At 46.2% G+C, this 22,995-nt stretch overlaps 4 protein-coding genes across 4 annotated transcripts; 1 reads left to right on the top strand and 3 right to left on the bottom strand.

Annotated features, from left to right (window-relative positions):
* Window positions 1–287: 287 nt before the first annotated feature.
* BDV27DRAFT_164124 (acyl transferase domain-containing protein) lies at window positions 288–6,604 on the bottom strand (the record flags this gene model as incomplete). The annotated part of the gene is made up of 4 exons (XM_032073652.1): window positions 288–752; window positions 819–934; window positions 983–1,471; window positions 1,552–6,604. 4 exons carry the CDS (start codon window positions 6,602–6,604, stop codon window positions 288–290), a joined length of 6,123 nt encoding a protein of 2,040 aa, XP_031920944.1.
* Window positions 6,605–7,172: 568 nt separating this feature from the next.
* Window positions 7,173–12,851, top strand: BDV27DRAFT_164123 (uncharacterized protein; the record flags this gene model as incomplete). Its single annotated transcript, XM_032073651.1, has 5 exons — window positions 7,173–7,321; window positions 7,399–7,425; window positions 7,484–7,938; window positions 7,998–12,658; window positions 12,738–12,851. The coding sequence occupies 5 exons, from the start codon at window positions 7,173–7,175 to the stop codon at window positions 12,849–12,851; spliced, it is 5,406 nt and encodes a 1,801-aa protein (XP_031920943.1).
* A 6,272-nt stretch (window positions 12,852–19,123) lies between these two features.
* Window positions 19,124–20,749, bottom strand: BDV27DRAFT_169970 (uncharacterized protein; the record flags this gene model as incomplete). Its single annotated transcript, XM_032075168.1, has 6 exons — window positions 19,124–19,670; window positions 19,701–19,960; window positions 20,105–20,123; window positions 20,247–20,416; window positions 20,537–20,623; window positions 20,687–20,749. 6 exons carry the CDS (start codon window positions 20,747–20,749, stop codon window positions 19,124–19,126), a joined length of 1,146 nt encoding a protein of 381 aa, XP_031920942.1.
* A 736-nt stretch (window positions 20,750–21,485) lies between these two features.
* On the bottom strand, window positions 21,486–21,747 carry BDV27DRAFT_164122 (uncharacterized protein; the record flags this gene model as incomplete). The annotated part of the gene is made up of 2 exons (XM_032073650.1): window positions 21,486–21,503; window positions 21,562–21,747. The coding sequence occupies 2 exons, from the start codon at window positions 21,745–21,747 to the stop codon at window positions 21,486–21,488; spliced, it is 204 nt and encodes a 67-aa protein (XP_031920941.1).
* Between the last annotated feature and the right edge of the window lie 1,248 nt (window positions 21,748–22,995).

Here is a 22,995-nt window from a genome sequence, read left to right as displayed (position 1 = left end):
TGCCTCCTCATCTGGGTCTCACATTGTACGAAAAGCAATCTGGGAAAAGCTGGTTGGCAAGGATATGTCCTAGATACCTTCATCAAGACCACACTAGTCGAGCAAATGCATAGTCGATCGTCGATTCCTAGTGGTACCTCAAGATCCTATGCGTGAACCAATGGGAACAAACACCCAAAAGCGTGGATTATTACATATCTATAGCAGCACACCAGTTCTCCATAGTTGCTCCCCTGAAATGAACGACAAGACTCAAGAGAAAGCAATGAAAAATACGGGATATGCATCTACCGGATATCTAAGTCACAGGAGAGCTTGTATCCCTGGATACTCCCCAGTATTTCTCGTAGAACAGGACTCCCGGTGATGTCGAATACCTTCTTGATGTAATCCACCTCTAAAGAGAAAGGCTTGCCGATGACATTGGGCACATATCGGCCAGCCAACTTTCCAATCTCTCCTCGCCAATTAACAATGTCAGACGTAAGCAGAAATGAACGATATGCATCCACTGTGGTCCGTAAATGGCTTGAATGGAATGGCGTATCGATCCCAGACAAAGGAATGGTTGCTCGACCGCGCTCCAGTTTGATTGGAGCAGAGAGCTTGTTGCTTTCCTGTACAAGTCCTGCGATGATACCTTGAAGACTATTGGAATCCTCTGGGGCCTCCTTCTCCGACACACCGTAGAGTGGATCGTTGCCGTGCGCGATATAGTCAAGAATTTTCCCAAGGACATAGAGGTTCGGAGTCTGTCAGAATATGAGTATTGTCCCTACGCTATGTACCCATAGGAGGGCCTAATTCGATGTACTCACAGTTCCTGTGCAGACGTACTGCTCTCCTTCTACGTTGAAGTTCGCAATTTCCAGCAGCTGCTGGCTTTCATCGGATATTGCTCGAATAATGTAGGACAGGTCGTTAGGCGTGAAACCTGTACATATTAGACCACAGGTGCATCAGATACCGAAGGCAACCTTACCTTTGCCAACCCGTTTTGGGTTCGCGGCTACCATACCAAACTCTGGGCCGTCCTTGGCTCCCGTGTTTGAAGAATACCCCATAATAAGACCACGATAGAAGGCAATCTGCGCGATGGACCAAATCGAGACTCGGTCGAGGAGGGAAGTCAACGCTCCTAGCTCGCCAAGAGAGTGACCACCATACATCGCTCCTTCCTGAATGCAACCTTTCGCCTTGAGCACGGTGAATGCAACTGTTTCCAAAACGAGAATGGCAGGTTGGGTGAACATGGTTACAAATAACAGACCACGAGGGTCCGAGAAAGTGTAAGACGCGGACTTGGGTGTCAAATTTGGCAGAATAGGGCGCTCTGCGATGCTGCCATCCGGTAGAACCACGGTAGTCGACATGGAGAGATAGGCTTCTCTGATAGCTCTCCCTTTCTTACCATTAAAGTGTACCGTGAGGCGTTTGGGGTTGTTCTTCACAATTTCAAGTAATGACCACCCTATACAAGGTTGTAACTACATTAGCGCTCTGCTCTCACGATCGTGCTTTAAGTTATACCGGGTGCAGGGCACCACTTACCGTAGGTATGCTGAAACTGTTTATCAACATCATCCCAAATGGCCTTGGCTAATGGGCTGCTCTTGTAGAGGTCCATACCCATACCCGGGGATGCGCTCCCTTGACCGGTAAACAGATAGGCTGTCCCAGGTTGTTCCACTTCCGCATCAGCTTCCATGACCTTTCTAGCATCGCTCTTCCGAACCACTTCAATCTTGAAGCACATTCGGCCTTGGGCCATGGCAATGTGTTGCAAATGGACCACTAGCGATTCTAACGGCAAAACCATATCCACAAACGACACCTCGAACCGCCTAAATCTTTGTCGGTCTCCATCCAAGACAAGGTGATTAAGGGCTGCAGCAGCCACAGCAGAGGTATACATGCCATGGCAGATTGTCTCTGGAAGATTTGCAAGTCGTGCGAACGTCGGTGACGTATGAATTGGGTTATAGTCCTTTGAAATGTCGCTGTACTGATGGCCGTCCTTCGGCATCTGTACGTCGATGGAAGACTTCCCAGACCAACCCGGCTTTTCCAGTTCCACCCGAGCTCCTGACAAAAGTGTCCCTTTGCGCTCGAGGAAATCAAGGACAGGGTTTCCAAGGCATGGACCGTATTGGAAGCTCACTGAGCCGATCTTCTGTCGTTCTCCAGTTCCTGAATCGAGAAAGACAGAGCCTTGAACTTGTAAACTACCAAATTTGGCTATGCTCTGGTAGGTGACAAAGGATTCCAGTTCAAATATAAGTGGTTGTCCAATGATAGAAGAAGAGTCATTATCAAGGTGAAGCCACTCCCTAGCACGGAGGACAGCCTCATCCTCATCTGAAGACGCTTTGACAGCCCACCTTTGGTGCCTTGTACGTCTGAAGGTGGTTTCATAGTCATGAAACTCTCCACGAAAAAGGAATTCAGATGTTACTACCATCACCTCTTCAGCGGCTCGATAGATGATAGCTTCGACTAGAACCAATTTGCCGGCAGCCTCGATTGTGATGGCTTTAACACGAGCCGTCGATGTTACTGTATCACCCAACGATAACGGAGTGGCCCCTTCAACATACTCAAATCTGTTTGATCGATGAACAAGAGCTAGAAGATCACCATCGATATCCTTTAGCACGAGTGGCTGGGTTAAGGATTCCCAGGCAGCCAGGATACCAACATTAATAGGCAACGTATCAGAGCTTGAAAACGGGAGGTCTTTATTCTCGAAAGCACACCCAGTTGCCAACGATAGATCAGTCAGCAAGCGCCGGGTGAAAGTAACCTCTGGGCCGTGGAATGTGGAATGAACAGTCAGATTGGGGTCAATCTCCCTGCCAAACCATACTTTACTGTAAAAAGACTTGATTCGTGCATTTCGACCTCCCATGACTTCGGTTATAGCCCGGCTGCTTCTGTGGAAATGATACCTGAGTGGTAACACAACTGAGTTCTGACTATATGCACTGGGCTGATGTACTTCAACTGCAATGTCTCGACCATCGTGACACTGGATTTTAATACATTGCCTTGATTTAGAGTCAGAATGTGCCGGGACGACTAACTCAGAACTTTCATAATTGAAATGTTTGGCGATGTGCCGGGGGGAGTCAAGTAGTGAACGAAATGGGTTCTCTCTACGTTTGTGACCCTGTGTAATATATTTGTCAAACAGCAATGCGTGGAGTGCGTCCATAATAGCATGAACAGGCTGCTCCAGAGTGCTGGATGCGACGGAGGTCTCGCTCTCAGCCTCAGAAACCTCTGATTCAGGTCCACTAGACGCAGCGGAACAAGAGTCAGGAGATCGACAGCGACTCTCCTGCTGGCGCTCTACGCCGATTCTTCGACGAGACTTCTGGAATCGGTCAATTAGACCGTACACAATCCCGTCTAAAATGTCCTGGGCAGATTCATCCGATCGTGTGGAGTATGTGGCGGCCACTGGGCCATGAAGCACGCAAACTCGGCTAGCATCTTGGCCCACGACAGCGTCAAGGTCCTCGGACTGCCAGAGGGAGTCTTTCTTGAAGTAAAACTCGAAGTCTTCATCAAGAGTTGGGATAAAGTTCACTGGCTTTTGCCCAGCCTCTTTGCATCTTGCTATGAAAAAGGATGCATCTTCTGGACTGAGAAGTTGGAAGCACGCCAAGGGGCACACCTTTGCGAGGCTTTCCAGGAACAAATTTGGGTCTCCGTCCAAAACCGAGGTGGATACTGCTTCTCCATGGCCTACAGCCAGTCGTTCCAATGTCCTCAAGGCGATATCCTGGACGAAACGGACATAAGACGCATCAATCCACCGTTTCTGATGATCGACGTACATCAGCTCTACCAACCTGCGCAGGACTTCAATATATGTCATCTCGCTAATGTCGACCACATTAGCTTTCGAGTCGCGGCCGAACCAGGGTTTGGCGTAGTCAGAGTTGAGTCGCTCGATTATGTATTTTTTGTTCTTCCTAAGATAGGCGATCCGATCCTCCCTCGGAAGCTTAAAGACGGTTTTATCCATCTCCGCCCATAGCATGACTCCACGATTGGCAATCTTATGTATAGGCTCCCCCATCTCCGATATCACAGTGACGATGCCTCCCGCGGAGCCTGTATATGTTTTCTCCCATTCGTTGTCGGATACCCCTGGTGTATTGCATATAAGCTCCTTCACCGCCTGGGATGTATGTGCTTCTTGGGACACCATCATGCGACTGCCCAGCAGGACTCCATCGAAGGGCATCTCGGGGTACCCGAGTTCAACGGACCAAGTACCCGTTAGGTAAGGGTGGATATCATCAGCACTTCCAAATCCACTCCCCGCCACCAGATATATATTCGTACATCTACGTATAGCGGCATACATGCTCAGGATAGGTGCGTGAAAGTCTTCAAAAGAGTGATGGCCACCCCCACGCCCTCCAGTCCATTGCATGATCATTGGAAAGTTCGGGTGTGCCTTGGCGATATCGATGACATCCCTTATAGCTGTCACAGATCCTGGCTTTAGGGAGATATGCTGAATTCCTATAGAGTTAATATACTCAGCCACTATCTCGGCAGATGGCACACCAGCTCCGATGGTTAGGCCCTGGATGTGATACTGGTTTCGAGACAGTTGCTGCAGTAGAGGAATTTGCCAGCTAATGGCCTTTGGGTTGGCGTATATTAAGTTCACCGTGACCCCCCGCCCTTGTGGGATGCTTTGAAGCACTTTCTTGACCGCGGCTGAGAGATCGTCTTCTTTATAAAAGCCTCCACCAGCCAGCTCCACATGATAGCCGGCGTTAACAATGGCCGAAACAACATCCCAATGCGCTGTAGTCGGTGTCATACCAGCAACCATGACGGGGGGTGTACCTAATAACTCTGTTAGTCTATTTTCTAATCGACCTATGCCTCCAGCCGATGCCGATAATCGTGGTCGGAACCGCTGGCCCCATGGCCGTATTTTGGTGGACGAGTCCAGAAGTGATGGTGAGAGCAGGTCAACTATGTTCCCCATTTCCTCATCCCGTGTATCAGTCTGGAGGGCGCTTATTATTCGCATCCCGCGTCCATCGACATTCAGCTTGGCCAACGGGGCCATGACGGGGTCAAATGAAAGGATATGAGTGGTGGACTCAGGGAGTGCGAGAGTTGCGGGCCAGTCACAAATCTCAAGCAGGATTGCATCTATCAACATCGGAATCAGGTTTGTAGTCGGCAACTGCTTGATATCGTGTCCAGTCCTGGTATGCCGAACAGACAACCGGAGCTGTGCTCCGATGACCACTTTGTCGGTAAATCGTGTTTTCAATTCCGTTGAGATATGGGTTAGGTGTGGTGTATGGAATGGAATGCTGATAGGAAGAAATTCATGACTGAATATAGGCTTGCGGCTGCTAAAAGGAACCCGGTTCTGATCATTGCTGGAGGCAGCTATCGATGTTAAATAGCTTTCCAGGCGTGCTAATGATCCAGCAGGCCCTCCGATTACCACCCGATCACGGGTATTCACCACGCTCACATGTACTTTCTCGGAGGCATCGAGACTTTCATTGATCTGAGCAATTGTTGACTCTGCCTCTGAAAGTTGCATCCCAGAGATATCTAGCATGCACGACGGAGATTTTTCAGTATTTGCAGGCACTGAAGCTCGTGGAGTGGATTTGTAGCATTGAAATCCGATCCAAAACAAAAGTTCCAAGGCCATTTCCGCATAATGGTAGAACGATGCCCATGTGTCCGACAATGCAACAACCACTGCAGTCAATATGCCCTGGGAGTGGCCCGTGAAGCTATTGAAATGGGACCCCAACTGTCCTGGTGTAAGGCCCAGGAGATGACATGAAACGGCGTACCGGGCTAGGCTAAGCAGGCCTGTGATCGGCATACTCACGGGTGCCTCCGCCATATCTGTCGGACTTGGAGTAGTTTTTGGATCGCGCATCCAAGATTCTAAATCCAAGGGATGATTAAGTTGAGTACTGGCCTCAGGAGATCTGGATAGATCGCGAAGGCGGCCACCAGCAACGCGGAAAAGATCGACCAAGAATGGCTGGTAGGTATCGTAAAGCTCCCTCAACTCCTGGATGCAAAATGTATTTCTAGACCCCTGTCCTCCAAAGATGCCCACGAGCTGAAAGTTTCCTCGTAGTGCCTCCTGCAAAAGTGCGCTTTGAGGAGCCGCATAAGCCCCGGGCGTCGTACACGCCGCCCGGTAGTATGTCTCAAGCCATCGTCCACGTTCAGCTGGACTCTTTGTAATCTGGGATATAACCGCATGTATCTCAGAGTCCCGTAGAAGTTGATCGTCAAACGCGCGGACCACTGCTCGAAGGGCTGATGGACGTGTTGCTTCCTGGTCAAGTAAAAATCGGATAAAAGACAACACTAACCCAACTGGGCTTCTGGGACCGTGCCCTGGTTCGCTGCTTGTGGGAAATTGTACAAGAGACCAAAGAAAATCGTCTCTCTGTCCCTTGAGAAAATTCAAATCGTCCAGATCAATGATAGTTAAAGAGACTAGTACGCCCTGGAAAATTAGGGAAAGTCGGCCCTGCATCTCAGCTGGCGATGAGGATGGAACTGCGCCGTCCGCGTGAATCATATTAGCTGTTGGGATGCCTCCAATATACAAGCGCTCAAGATTGAAGGTGAGGGGAAGGAAGGCCTAATCCTGCAACATGGGTCTGTTGCTTATTAGTGCCTTGGGCCATATCCCTCCTTGACCATCTCGATGAGATACCACAAACAATATGCACTGAAATTAAGCTATTTCCACGGCACAGAGTGAGATGCAATCGCGGCCTTTCGGGGTGTATTTGCTCACCGATCCTAGGCTGGCCAAGCTTCGGCCACTGCACCCCAGTACCGGCGATGATAACCGGCTGTATGGACTTGTCTATTTTACGTGGCGTGATTGGCGAGGATCAACTGAGCGGAAACCCCCGGTGTCTCGGTCACTACGGACTTCGGCTTTGTGCAGTAGATGCCGGTCGTGGAGAAAGTGAGAGATCACATTAAGGCAACTATTGGATCGACGACGCCGATCCCCGACGGACAGGTGGGGCCGGTATCCAGTAGCCCTAAGTGCGTGGATATGATCAAATTAAGAGAGACTTTTTGTTGATATCCTTAAAAGAACAGTCTCAGTAGCTCGCTCATACCCATGTTTCATGTCCCACGGCCGTCACCTTATCCTTCCCTACATCAGTGTCAGTGGTTCGCTGAGCTACGCGGAAATGGCTACCCAGACGGTCTCAGTTTCGAAGCTGCCGGATGATCAGGATTCAATAGCATTCAAACTCTTAATTGAGCTTTTGTCGTAAGTGAGAAATGTGATGAAACGTCAATCTGTTATGATGATAACTAAATGTTTGGCACCATGTATGCTACTTACAGGTACCATTTGGCGTCACCCGTGCAATGGTGAGTCTTGCACCTGCGCTGGCTGGCTGGGGATAGCAGAATGAGTGACATTGACCAGGATTGAAACGCAAAATGAGCTGCTACAGCATAATCCACCGATTTATCGCGTCGTAGAAGTCGGACCTCGCACGACATTGGCCACGATGGCTAGAAAGACCGCTGAAAAACGACATTCCTCACGCTCCCCGGCGCAAAGGTCAAAATATTCATTCCTTTCAATTGCCGATAACTCCAATGATATTCATTATGAATATGAACAGGAAGAGGAGGCTTCTAATAATGCCACTGGACCAGCCATTAAAGTGGAGAATTCCGTTTCAAAATCCGAGAATCCTCCTGCAGCACCTCAACCCACGCCTCAAGCCCCATCGGTTTCCAAGTCAATGAATCGAGCTCCTACTCAACAAGTAGCTCTCTCTGCAAGTCATGTCCTTGTGACATTAGTTGGGGAGAAGCTGAACAAACCCTTTGACCACATTCGAACAGATTCCACTATTCAGGAATGCTCTAGTGGTAAGAGAGAAAACCGGAGTTGGCCTTCCTTAAATAAAGCGCACTAATGTCTGGGACAGGAAGGTCAACGGTTCAGAACGAGATAATTGGCGCATTGGTGTCGGAGTTTGGGAGGCTTCCAGATGGAGCGGAGTACATGCCACTGAAGACGCTGGGTGATGCTCTGCAGGCCGGGTTTTCCCATCAACCTGGCAAGCAAATGTCCCCACTCCTCTCCAAATTTATCAATGGTAAAATGCCCCCTGGGTTTAATAAGGCTGCAATTCATGACTATCTGGAATCTTCCTGGGGCCTAAATAAGGACCATTCTATTGTTCCTATGTGTTTTGCGACAACCCTTCAGCCTACTTCCCGTCTCGCCTCCAGGGCAGATGCAGAGGACTTTTTCAATACGGTTGTCTCACGCTATGCGCCATACGTGGGGATCTCGTTTGCCATCTCGCAGACGAGTACAATGCCTGAGCCACCAATTAACGGGACTGCGAATGGTAATTCTTTACCTGACCACATCCTAGACCCAAACCAATTGAATCTTTTAGCGGCGTATCACACTCACATACAGCCACAGAACGATGGCCGGTTAGAGGAACTCACAGCATCGGCTGAGGAGATGGCTCAGCGGCTGGCAGAGATTCAAGCTGAATTGGGTGACCAGTTCCTTGATGGAATCAAGCCAGTATTTGACTTACGGCAGGTCCGCCAGTATGATTCCTGGTGGAACTGGGTAAGGATTGATCTACTCAGATGGCTTGGCCGCACTGGGAGCTCTAGCGAAGAGTCTCTGTTGGACAGAGATGAAGATCTCCGCCACATATTGAACCGGTGGGAGCCTAGCTGCACCAATATACTACAGAGTCAAGTATCTAGCAGCATTACAGCTACGGGGCACAGTGGGTTTTACCAGAAGGTACTGCAACTCTCTGAGACAGCGGAGCTAGCGGACCCGGTCTTTATCTACAAACAACCGGCTTTAGCTCCCAAGACTATTATCGACATAGACGGTACAGTGCGCACTGTAGACGTACCTCGCAAAACCCCCAGCTACGCAGATCTTATTCGCGAGACACGTATGTCTGGATCCGGTACTGAACTACCATTCATTAATGTCCAAGCGCGTGCAGAAGGCGCGAACTTTGCATATGACGTAGATGCAACCCGCGTCCTGGCCGAAGCAATGAAAGCTGGTACAGAGACGGGATTTACATATATTGGAAAGTCTGCTTTGGTCACCGGAGCTGGAACCGGTTCTATCGGTGCCGAAATCGTGAAGGGCCTCCTTAGTGGAGGTGCACATGTTGTCGTCACCACCAGCCGATCAATCACGACAAGTAGCCAGGCATTCCAGGATATGTATAAAGCATATGCTGGGCGAGGTGCGAAACTCACTGTTGTGCCAATGAACCAGGGAAGCCAGCAGGACTGCGAGGCCCTTATCAAATACATTTATGGGCCCGAATCTCCCACAGGTGGAGACCTTGATTTTGTTATCCCTTTTGCTGCCCTCAACCAGGTCGGTGAGATACACATGATCGATGGTCGTGCCGAACTGGCACAGCGAACAATGCTTGTCAATCTCCTCCGCATTCTAGGCGATATACGAAAGGAAAAAGAACGTCGGAATATAACGACTAGACCTACAACGGCAATTCTTCCCATGACATGTAATGAGGGTACAATCGGTTCGGACGGCCTGTATCCGGAGTCCAAAATTGCCTTACGGTCCCTCTTCAACCGCTTTTATTCGGAAACTTGGGCCGACTATGTGCATATATGCGGTACAGCTATCGGCTGGACACGAGGTACAGGCATCATGCAACCTCTTAACAATATTTCCGAGGAAATCGAGAAACTTGGAGTAATCACCTTCACGCCTGCCGAAACTGCATTCAATATCCTGTCCCTGATGACACCAGATATGATTGCAATGTTGGAAGAACGGCCAATACTTGTAGACATGGCGGCTGGTTTGTGTGAGATGTGGAACATAAAAGAATCAGTCTCCAGTGCCTTTGCCACTGTCGCTAAGAAGCAAAAGGTCCAGAAAGCCTTACAGGCGGAGGAAATGCGCCATGAAGAGATTCTGTGCGGTCAAGCAATACGTACCCAACCTGCAACATCAAACTTCCACCGACGCGCCAACATACAGTTGGATTTCCCAGAACTTCCTAATTACGATGAAATAACAGCAAATCTGCCGAAACTAGATGGCATGGTGGACCTTTCGCACACAGTGGTTGTGGTCGGATATTCCGAGTTAGGTCCGTGGGGTAACTCTCGTACACGTTGGGAAATAGAACACCAAGGAAGGTTTTCCCTGGAAGGCTATGTGGAAATTGCGAGGATTATGGGCTTAATCAAGTACTTTTCAGGGGATATTAATGGACAGGCCTACTCCGGCTGGATTGATGAAGAAACCAATAACCCTGTGGCTGATGATGAGATACCCCAGAAGTACCATGAGCACATCATGAGCCATGTTGGATTGAGAATGGTTGAGCCAGAAGCGGCTTTAGGATATGATCCAGCGAAGAAGGAATCGCTGCATGAAGTTGTAGTGGACGGAGACCTCCCGCCATTTGAATGCTCCAAGGCTACCGCAGAGTCGTTCAAGCGCCGCCACGGTGACAACGTCTCCATATATCCACTGGCAGATGGAGAGTACAGGGTCGTGGTGAAAAGGGGAACCAGCCTCCTGGTACCTAAAGCAACCATCTTCGAAACGACGGTGGCCGGTCAGGTCCCCAAAGGCTGGGACCCTCTGAAGTACGGAATACCGGAAGATGTTGTGCAACAAGTGGACCGCCTCACTCTTTACATGCTGTGCTGCTTCTCAGAAGCGTTGCTGTCCGCTGGTATCACAGATCCTTATGAACTATATAAGTACATTCACGTTTCTGAGCTCGCAAGCTGCCTTGGGTCGGGGGGTGGTCCACTTATATCATTACAACGGATGTTCCGAGACCGTTATATGGAAAAACCAGTACGGAATGATATCCTGGCAGAGAGCTTCTACAACACCATCGGTGCCTGGATAAATATGCTGCTTTTTTCCTCCACTGGCCCGCTCAGGACTCCTGTTGGAGCTTGTGCCACTGCTCTGGAGAGTCTGGATAGCGCATGTGAAGCTATTCAGTCTGGAAAGTATAGAGTTGCCTTAGTTGGTGCGGCGGACGACTTTACAGAACAGCCCTCATATGAATTTTCCCAGATGAAGGCTACTGTTAATAGCATGGAGGACCTAAAGGCTGGCCGACTGCCGGGCGAGATGTCACGTCCCACTGCCACATCCCGGCAAGGTTTCGTTGAATCTGCCGGTAGTGGGGCTCAGATCCTGATGACCGCGGAGCTTGCAATGGAGATGGGACTTCCTATTTATGGAATTGTCGCGTACAGCCAGCTGGCTGGCGATCAAATCGGACGTTCAGTTCCTGCTCCAGGAAAGGGCCTCCTATGTGCTGCCCGGCAGGCGATTAATGGCGAAAGCTCACCTTTTCTTGATCTGCATTATCGCCGTACAATGTTTCAAGATGAGATGGCCGAGATAGATCATTGGCATAACAAACAGCTTCTAGCCAAGGGGCCATCCCAGCACCTGGAGGCTATCCGGGTCTCTAGGGTTCAGGGGGCACAGCACCGGTGGGCCAACAACCTCTGGCTTCAAGACCGTTCAATATCTCCCATCAAAGCAGCACTCGCTACATGGGGCCTTACTATCGATGATATTCAAGTGGCCTCATTACACGGAACGTCAACGAAGGCTAATGATCTTAACGAAAGTGATGTGATCAATACCCAGATGACCCATTTGGGTCGGACACCCGGAAAACCCTTACTGGTAGTCTGTCAGAAGAGCTTAACCGGGCATCCAAAAGGGCCAGCGGGGGCATGGCAAGTCAACGGATGTCTCCAAATGCTCCGAACAGGAATCGTTCCAGGTAATCGAAATGCCGATAATGTGGACGAGCAGCTGAGGCAGTTTCAGCACCTTGCCTATCCTTCGCAGTCTATTAACCTAGACGAAATTAGAGCAGCCATGGTGACATCATTCGGGTTCGGTCAAAAGGGTGCGGTTGCGATCGTTGTCTCTCCAAAGTATGTCTTTGCTGCGGTCTCACAATCAACATTCGACGACTACCGATCTCGTGCTATCCAACGTCAGCAGTCGGCGAATCCGGCGTATGTGTTTGCGCTCCTTAATAATTCGATGGTTAAGGTAAAGAGCAGATCACCATGGAAGGATCAAGTGCAACTTCGCCAGATGCTCCTAGACCCCTATTGTCGCCTTTCAGATGATGGATCACTTCTCACGAAGGAGCCCGCTTTTAAGAGCGCTCCACAGGATCTACATTTGCGAAAGAGCGAAAAATCGTCCGCAACAATGGGCATGCAACGAATGGACTCGAAACCCCTGTATGGAGCCATTCAAGACATGATTGAATCCATACCCACATCTTCACGTGGTGCCTCTGCGATCTCCGTAGGCATCGATGTAGAAGACATTTCTAGTGTAAATACTGAAGATACTATATTCTTGGAACGGAATTTCACCGCTATTGAGAGGGAGATCTGCCTCAGCTCGCCGAATCCTCGCGCTTCATATGCTGGGCGTTGGAGTGCGAAAGAAGCTGTTTTCAAGAGTCTGTCTGTTCAATCGCGTGGTCCTGGGGCTGAGATGGCATCGATTGAAATACTTAGCGACTCGGGAATACCGAAGGTGAAGGTAAGCATAACCCGAGATATACTGAGTCTTCTTCGTACCTAACATGCGCGCAACAATGACTGACAATTCATTACAATAGCTCCATGGCCCTGCCCTAGAGGCAGCAACTCTCAAGGGTATTAACCGTATCGAGGTCAGCATCAGCCATGCTGCTGGGAGCGTCGTTGCCATTGCTCTGGCGCATAGTAGTTGAGTGGTAGAGGCATTTGACATGTGTCTCCTGTATTGCTCATAGAATGTTATCGTTTGGCCATTTTTCACGCAATATTTAAGAAAGGAATGGTAACCGAATCGGACTGTGCACGGGTGCCTGTACCATTTAATTATAGCCTTATACCCTGTACCCTAGTGCGTGGTGCAGCGAGGGTTCACTGCACCCATGCCGCCGCTGATTTGTCTATTCTCTCCATAGTGGATCTATTCCCGCGGTGTGTACTCCTGCTGGTATAGTGTGTATGTTTATTGATTTACCCAGCTATATTCTATCTTATTTTGTAGTATAGAAGCTCTTATTTCTATATCTATTTTTATTCTTCTCGATTCCCAAGTTATATTTCTACTTTATTAATAATACGATGACCTGTCAATATTCTATATAAGAAGAGTTCTTTTTTATATTAATTAATAAAAATTTACTATTATTTATATTAATAGTTTTTTAAATACTATATTTTATAATAGTTCCTTAATAATATTATTTAATTGATACTCCCTATAACCATCCTTTGGTAATCCTGCGGCTGATTTAGGCTCTTATTGTCCTGTGGTTTTCTGCCTTGTGTTCCCGCTTTCGATAAAAGGTGCGCTAGATAAGGGTCTGTAACAATTTCTTTCAGAATAAGGCAGTAACGGTATACTAGACCGGAAGATATATTACTAATATCCTTATGTAAATCATAGCAACCTTTTTATCAATGGATTTTTGTACACCTTGTTTATACATAATGTATAATGGCTAGGCAGTTGGGTCCTTAATATTACTTGTATTATTCTTTATTCAGCTCTCAGCTCTCAGAGCAGCTGCTCGCTGTTCTTTCCTTTTTAATCAGGTAAATACGGAGAAAGGAGTCTTGGCAACACTATGCACTAGTCTATTATCGTCTGCCAGTCAGGGATTTATAAAGAGCGCACGGACGGGATTATGTGACTCCAGAAATTGCTAGCGGGCCGCCGAGGGCCGCGCCGCATAGGCAAGGACATTCCTACTTGGCGTAGCTATAAGTTTATATCTGAGCCAATAGCATTTCACGCTTAGGTTTATTTGCTACCGTCGCGCAAATTAATTCCAAATTATACTGATCTACTTCGGCTGGGGATAAAGCTGGGTACCCCAGGTAGAGTAAGTATCAATAGAAATATAGGCACTATTTGGTTAGATAATGTCCTTTACTGACGAGACTAGGCTACGTAGAGTGCGTTAAAGAGATATAATTCAGAAAGTAATAATAACCGTTTTTATTACACTAGTACTTATTAATAAACCTATACTAGTATTGTTAGACAGCGTGTGCGTCACAATTTTTATTGGGATAACGAAGCCTGTCTGTTTCGGTGGATTATCATGGGTGGAATTAGTGATTCTGTCGCCTTTCTGTACTTAAGGGAAGGTGGACTAAATCGGCAGAAGGGCGAAAATAAATTTGATTTTTTTATATAATTAGCACTAATGAGTAAGCAGAACTATGCCTAACTAGGTCTAGATAACGGAGGTAGAGCGATTGTGGCTGGCTGCAGAATAGTCCGTTGTAATATCCACAGCACACCTAGCTTCAATCATATTCTCTACCTTCCAAAAGGGGCGACCGAACTATACACACCCTTGACAAAGTGGAAACACCGGCTAGAATATCGACTCTAGATATAATGCCAGCTCTGTGCATACAACCGCAGAAATATAACTATCATGTGGACATCCCTATCATGCGTAGCCAGAAACAATAGTTAATTCGTGTAACCCCACCCACCCTATTACGCGTCAGTACTACGTAAGCATTGTAACATCACAACACTGATAATCATTGAAGAGGAGCGAAGATAATTGGCACACATTCTTTTAAGTAAATATATATTGTGCAGATCAATACTCCTCAGCTAGTGTACACCTATATTATATCCGCACAAGGGCAGGCGCGGGTAGAGCGGGAAAACACCCCATAGCTCTGTGTATACAATAGCTTAGTGTAACTGATCTGGGCTTTTGCCCACTGAATCGATATGTATCAATGAGCATTGTAATTAGTCTTCCTACAGACAGGAGGGTATGGCTGTCAATAGTATACTTAAGTAACTCGCAAGGGTAATATAACATAATCGGTAAACAAGCGGCCACACACATGAGATTTCTACGCGTCTGTTTTTTTGAAGCTATTCAACCACCAGTCATACGACCAAAAATGCCTAAGTTATCAAAATCTACAGTGGAGCAAGAAGACAGAGTCTTATTAGCTATATCAGCTATTAGATAAACTAAAATTGTTACTATTTTTGAAGTAGCTCGCATTTTTAATATACCCCGCACAACCCTTTGGATACCTAGCAGAATATATATTTCAACCAGATTTACACGCAAATGGTCATAAATCGACTACTGGTAAAGAGATATTGCTGAAAGAACAGATTCTATCACTAAATAAATATAGAGTACCGCCCCCCCAGCCTGTATATATATAAGAAATAGCCAATATTCTACTTTCAAACTATAATACTGCTTCTCCCCCTATTACTATAGAGGAGAAATGAATATACAACTTTACCAGATATATACCTGAGCTTACAATCTACTTTCCACGTCGCTACAACTATCAATATACTAAAATAGAAGATTCTAAGATTCTAGATACTTGGTTTGAGCAGATAAATAAAGCTGTTCAGAAGTACAGTATAGCTTCAAGTAATATTCGCATTTACCAGCGCGCGGCCGTTTTCGGCAGTCACCCAGTCTGGGTTTAGCGCCCGTCCGACGGTTGCCCGTAAAGGCTTAGCGTTGACCTGATCAGATCTAGCTCATCGCTCTATCCCGCAACGGGAATTGCCACCTGCCTCCGCCCTTCCAGCCCTGTGTCGACTATATAAGATTGCCGGTGTGTCGCTGAATAACTTCTTTCTACAACCTTTACTTCCATTATAATTTGCCTGGTTCTAGGTCATTCGCGCCATCCGGAGCTCATCACTCCGACCCCTGTCTTCTCGCAATAATACCCTCAGAATGAGTACACACAGCTCTGTCTCCCCCCACTTTCGACTGGGTCCGCTCAAATCCGCTGCCATCGCTTGAACGAGCTGACGCTGCAAGATACTACCTGACTGGATAAATTGGAAGCCTGTACTGAGCGCAGCAATGTATTATATGGCTGCCTATAATATTGGCCCCCAAAATGGCTCTCTGCAGCTTGATGAGGTCTGCTGATATATATCTCGGCCCACAGATCTTTATATCCGATTTGCAAGCTTTGGCTGGAGCTGTTTCCAATTTTATAAAATACACATTGTGTCTTTCCCTGCAATGTTCCAACCTGCTTACTGAAACCTGAACACCAATCGCAGAAATGCCTCAGTACTAGATCTTGTCTTCGGCAATAGGTCTCCGCTTGCGTGGCTTGTACTAGGATTATATCAACCTTTATTCTGTTGTGTGATTCCCTTGAATCGACCACAGAATAGTCCGGTTGGTGGAATAGGATATAGTTATATTCGGACTTTGAGAGTTACAGGCACCGAGATTACAACTATTAGTGGCTATACGGGCTCGACTACAATATTATATGATATATCCTCCAAATCTATTAAGAAGTAATTGTCCTTGATTGGTTTCCAGGATACTCCAGCTAACATAGCCCAGTCTCTAAGTATACCGCTTCGACCTTGGAGTTTCGCGATCTCAGGTCTTTTATATAATAATAACTACTGTAATAAGTCTATGTGGCTGCCACTGACAGGGATTATAGCAGTGAGATAGCAAGCCCCGTAATAAAATATTACTATTTGGTTTTTCAAACGAATATATATCTTAGCGAAATATGAACAACTCAGCCGTGAACTCTGACAGCGTCTGTGGGCTTTTGTGGCAATCTACCAGTATTCACTTGAGTCACCTATATCTCCCTTTTATGGCTCCCTTGTATATCTATTTAACCAGTCTCTTATGCTTCACTTCGAGTCCCTTTGTCGCTGCCTTCAGTATCAGATTAACCCTCCCTCTTATATATCTGCCCTTACTATTATCTTTTTTATTACTCTTCCACTATTCTTCCGTATTCTTACTATTCCTTTTTAAGACTGTTCAAACCATGTCTGTCAATCTTGATAATATCCACTTCTACTACCAACCCCCTCCTCCTAAACCATCTCTACCCACTTCCTGTTGGATGCCCTATCAGACCCCTTCAGCACAACACAGCTTTTCATATCCCCTCCCATCTAAACTATCTGTTGATGCAGCGGCGACCCTCTCGATATCAGATAGGGGTCCTACCCAACAACCTCAGACTTCTATAAGAGAAGATAATATTTCATATATAACAAAGATTTGTAATAAGTTTAATATTGAACTTGAGAGACTGTCTATAACAGGAATTACTGCCCACACCCGAATAATGCACCAGCCAAATCTGGGGAGACCCTGTGATGATATAGCCCCCGATGGAGCTGTTAGGGATTTTACTCAGAATCAGAACACGTCATATATTGGTATGTAGAATGCGAAGTAGATATATTTTATACACATGGCTGACTTTTCACCTGATATGCTCAGTAACGCGGGAGCCAGCACAACCAGAGGCAAGTGCCAGTGGTGACAATAAAACTATATCTCAATCGAGCATCCAACAAAACATCTCACAAGAGTGGCCAAGCCGGGAGATATGTCAATTGGTGGGGGATGTCTGTTCTTCAGACCCAGCATCTATAATAGCAGAAGTAGAGCAGGATCTTTTAGATAGGCATGGTCTACTACCCTCTGTGCTTAGCCCCTTTCCTAATATATTCCAGGTCTATCTATTGCCACAAAGTTACGCTGAGACAGTATCCTGTCACCAGAGAGCTGTAGCAAGATCAATACACAGATATCTTCTCCGGCAGCTAGCTCCCATACTGCATATATCTCTCGATCACCTTCAGCCGATTTATCTGTGTTGTTCAATACATCATCACACTCTCCAGACAAATCTCGTACTAAAACTATAAAATATGATAAAGCAACTCTCCGAAATATCAGGAATAAGGTCAGAAATTATGAAGTTCAAGGAGAGTGCCTGGGGGATAAGACGGCTATAGCGCGAAATGTTAAAAACAACAGATCGTCAATTACAACAAGGCCTTGTCCAGCAAACAATACAGAAAGTAGAATCTTAAAAGAGATCCAGCTATCTGTAGTTTCCAGTCCCAATCGTCCACTATATTCAACCAGATTCTCGAAAATACCTCCGACATGCACCCGCTCCCTCCGCCCTCGGCCGAGTGCAAATACTAACCCAGAACAACTACCCTCCGTTTCTATAGTAATTATAGTCTGTGAATCTGATAAATTGATCGCTGATACTACAACAAATTATCAAATCCGAAATCGAAACGATAATCGACAGGACGGCAGCAAATGCGACAATACTGACAATTGTACAGGAGTACGGGACTTTCCTAATAAGCAGTACTGCTTTGAAGCAAAACAGCCGCGTAAAAGACACAAATCTGGAGCACTACTGAGAAAAGCAATAGAAAGTAATCCTGATTCAACCAAACACACCACTGGGAAATGTGCGAACACATTCCAAAATCTTTCCAACAGTGACAAAACCACCGCGAACGAAGCACAGGAAATCTTTGGCTGAGGGGTCTTACACATCCAACCGCACGGCTGTCGATGTACTTACTCTTTTATATTCCTTCCAGAGGCTGTTTACAGCGAACTACCGTTACCTCCGCCGCGGGTATCTTCTGAGCATTCAACATGCTCCGATAGTCGCTCTCAGAGCCAGACTTCGCGACGAGCAACGCGCAGACGGCGATATAAGCGAATACCTTATACACCCACAGAGAATCAACATTTGACCGAGTTAAGAGGTCAACACAGTCTTCCCTGACGAGAAGTTGCGAAACATTTCTAACATCGGACCCAGGCATCTCTTCAAGTTCAATATTCCAAGATACACCGTGAAGCTGTGGGTAAGCTTTGAGAGATAAGGCCCGATTTATTCGTGGAAGGAACATCTACTCCCACTATCATTGCAGTATACATTGGCTTTGTCCATGGGATACACTGGACATTGGACAGATAATTATCTGGGATTTGCTTTAGTCCAATGCGAGAACAGATTCATAGGTCACAACAATCTGTATTTAGAATGGTTAACTTATTGTCGGCGAAAGAGAAATTAAGAGTGGAGAGTCGGCATACATCTTTTCTATATTAGAGTAGCTATCACATTTAATGTAACATTCGGTCTTTCTGCTAATACAACCTGCTCATCCTATCTATGTAGCTCCTCTCAACTTTGCAGCCTGCAAGGTAAGCCAAGTAGCTATTGTATAGAACAACCCGTTGTCATTCGTCATCTCATTATTCGACACAGATGACGGGGAATACCATGGTTCCATTAGAGCGGTGGCAACGAATTCTTCCTTCGTTATCTTACCGCTGTCTATAAGCGCTTTTCTCTCCTCCATTTGCTCCAAGGCTTCATTATAGTTATCCAACTTATTGATCTTCCGCGACGCGAACACCTCAAGCAATTCTGGTTGGTCAAATTCCCTCTCATGCTTAACCCACTCGCTAGACCCTACATGTTGATGGAGCTTAGTAAAAGGAAAACTACGATGGTCGTTGAAGCCAGATAAGAGGAGCATGTGTAGCCATATGGCTCCAGAGGCTTGCGACCACTTAACAAGGCTAGATAGCTCTCTCTCCTCGTGGCCTGGTATCTTTGTCTCTTCCTTCTCCAAAATATGTATGAAGATATCTAGGTACTTAAAGTATCGGGGAGTAATCTTGGGGGGCTCTTCGCCCTCGTAGTCCCATGTGCTGTTAACAGGTCTGTCTTGGAGAAGCTACCACGGTGCCGAGCCAAACAGCTGCGCGGGTCCAATATATGACCACTCAAGATCTACTACTCCAACAACAGTAAAATCTCCTTCGCCACGAACAATTAGATTCGCCAAGCCAAGATCGTCATAAATTAATTTAAACTTGCAATGATCATACTTTGTATTGATCAAGTCAGGTATTAAGGTTTTTAGAACCTTGAACGCCACGTATTTGTTCTTAGCATTGTATTCACCAATAATTGAGTTTGGCTGGTGAACAAGCTGTTCCTAGTCTTGCCCGACAACATACTAAAAATACTCGGTGGTCGTCGTAAATCCCTGAGTTCGGTCACCTAGGAATCGTTCCTTAGTCAACACAGTCGATTAATCAAGATATTAAACAAGAAAACAACACATACCAAAAGTATCAACCCCTCCATTCTGTAGAATGCTATGTGCCTTAAAAGTTAGTGGCCGTGGCAGTGTAGGGCCATGGACTTCAGTTTATGGCGAAGATAGGCTACCGATCTGATCAAAATCGAGCTTGAAAATCTGAAGGAGAAAATTTGCCAACTGTCTATAGATATTTTCAATATTAAGATCGCTGATATCCTCCCTCATAACTCTACTGGGGCGATCGGTACTGGGATCCCGAAGAAGATCGCTAAGGCTCACACCGTTAATAAAGTCCATCATGATAAACGGACCGAGGCCAAGTGGATTGCTGGTAGCGGGACCCCACGCCTAGACTGTCGGGACGGGAATAGTAGTCCTGTCGCGGATAAGACCCAGAGCCGTTATCTCCATCGCAATCTTCTTATCGGTGTAGTCATCACAGACCATTCCTGCGCGAGGGAAACGAACCATCCAGGCCGTAGTGTCACTAAAGACCATCTTTATGCCAGCGTTGAATGCACCGTGGTGGAAGGTACCATCAAGTTTACAGGGAAGCTTGTTGGGATGGAAAGAAGACACCCATTAACAAAGACAACCCGTTCTGTGGGTCTCATTCACCTTATCAACCCAGAGCTGGCCCTGCACCTCGTGTACGAGATCAATAAGTGCATTGGTATCCATAATGCCAGAGAGATTTCTGATAGCTAAGTAAAAGGATTTGTAGCGATACAACTCTAGCCAGTAGATTTGTTTAGGGACAAGTGAGGTGGACAAGGAAGGGGGGCTAGCCAATTTTATAATCGGTTGGCACGAGTATCGCTGCCTCAGGCACAACTCCATTTTCTCGGCATAGTATCTATTATAACATTAGGCACACAGTTCATTGGTTCAGGTATTTGAATGTTTTATAATTATCTCAAACACGCTAGTACTCCCAGATCCCAGCAATATTGTCTAAATAGCGCCATCAAGTCAAATGTATTTCGTCATAACGTTATAGATAGAAAGGATAGAAATTTAACATTTAAAGTCGCTTATTTAAAAGTTGACTTAATGCTACAGAATATTAAGAACGGAAATCAAATAACCAATTTATAGATACATCAACACAGGTTTGTCAATAGGTCTTGTAAAGTTAGGCTAGAGACAAAGATACACTTCCGCAAGAGAACTAACTACTCGACAAGAACAATCCACTGAAAGCGCCGGAATCACAAAGTCAGAGGAGCTAAGGAGTAAATATTGACTGAAATATTCTCTCTCGGGATAGATCTCCCAGGTTGATAGAAAAGAATTTACATTCCAAAGACAGTAACGACTGAAATGGAGCAAAGTTATGGGTATAATGGTAGAAACAGTGGTCAAGCTTCTGGCTACAGACTACCAGCAAGGCTAGGTAACTAGTCCGAATGGTAATCTATCCGGACTTTCCGCTCTTTGTTCATTGATAAGTATCGGTACAACAGATTGGAAAGTTAGGGTCGGGGACAAACAGTAGTATCTCCCTCCTTTGCGGCCTTCTCTTCAGCCTCGTGTTTCGCTCGTATCTCTTTATTCCTGCGACGCTTCTTAATAGAGGAATTGGCAGTGTCAACCATCTGTCCAATGGCATTGCTCCCTGCGGTAGCAATCGCGTTATTCACTTCCCTTCTGGCGTTGGGATCAATGTTGTCGGACATTGTGGACAGTCGTAGAGTAGATTATGAGTTTGGCTGTCGAGAGTCAGGCTAACGTTCGAGACAACTAGCTTTGAACAGGAGGTGATATAAAAGGGGAAACACAAATACAGTACTTCTACCTCAGTTGTAGTCTAGATATTTCTAATATAGTTTGAATAATGGGACAATAATGAGAGGACCATTATACTCTTCTTATATCGTATAGATCCTTAGAAAAAGGTACTATTTTCACAAAAGTATCAACTGCTACTAATAAGAGGGTAATAGGATATAAGCTCTTAGCGATTTTGCTTTTGCTGTTAGCAATAGCGATATCTAAAAGATACTATTGGATATATGGCTCCCAAAGCTAGTTGAATTGACGAGTGTATATTATGTCTGTATCTTACATTCTAGTAGTCCAACCAATCAGAGCCTGATATGGATGTGATGAGATGCGGATCTTGTGAGTATCGAGGCTCTATGAATTGCGGTTAGCTATCAAATTATCACATTGTGTAGCCTTATCTCTGGTCCAAAACGCATTACAGACCTTCCGGCAAGTGCGAATATGCAGCTAGCACTCTTAGACTATACTACTCATTGATTCCGGGTTGGTATATGTAATGTATGTAGTCGACTCTTTGATGTACATGAAACGCTAGAAACCAAGCTGATCTGAATGGTTGGACATGCAATCTCTACGAAGATAACAGGATCAGGTAATAGTGCTAGCTTGGCGTATATTGGGCTATAGCCCTATCCCGTCTTATTTTATTTTTATTAATTTAACTTGTCCAACGGCCTACAGCTTTCTAGCGCCTATAGGAACCTAACAGAGAACTAAATATTGTGAGTGGACACCCGCAGTCACTCTACACAAGATTTGGCCACCCCGCAGATACTAGTAGTAGCTAGTCCAGAGTGTAACGGGTTCATATAATTGATCATTGAGGTCTCTCTTGGGGACAAAGCGTCCAATGATATTTCTGCTTTGCTTTCTGTGGGCTGCGGGAGACCTGTAGTGTCTTCTAGGTAACCAATAGATAATACCAGAGAATGAGCGTTGAGACTCGATAATATTTTCTGTATACAGGGCGACACAAATGCATCGGGTATAAGGTGTATGTAAGGCTAGCAGTTAGCTATTTCTTGCTGTTTCACTCACTTTCTCGCCCCCTTTCTCCCTATCTCACCCCATCTCACCCCATTTCGCCTCATTTCTCCCCATCTCATCCCATTTCTTCCCATCTCACCCCATCTCACCCC

This window comes from Aspergillus caelatus, assembly GCF_009193585.1.
Source record: "Aspergillus caelatus strain CBS 763.97 unplaced genomic scaffold BDV27scaffold_391, whole genome shotgun sequence".
NCBI lineage: Eukaryota > Fungi > Ascomycota > Eurotiomycetes > Eurotiales > Aspergillaceae > Aspergillus > Aspergillus caelatus.
The sequence above is the reverse complement of the archived record's forward strand: the minus strand, read 5'-3'. Positions and strand labels throughout refer to the sequence as shown.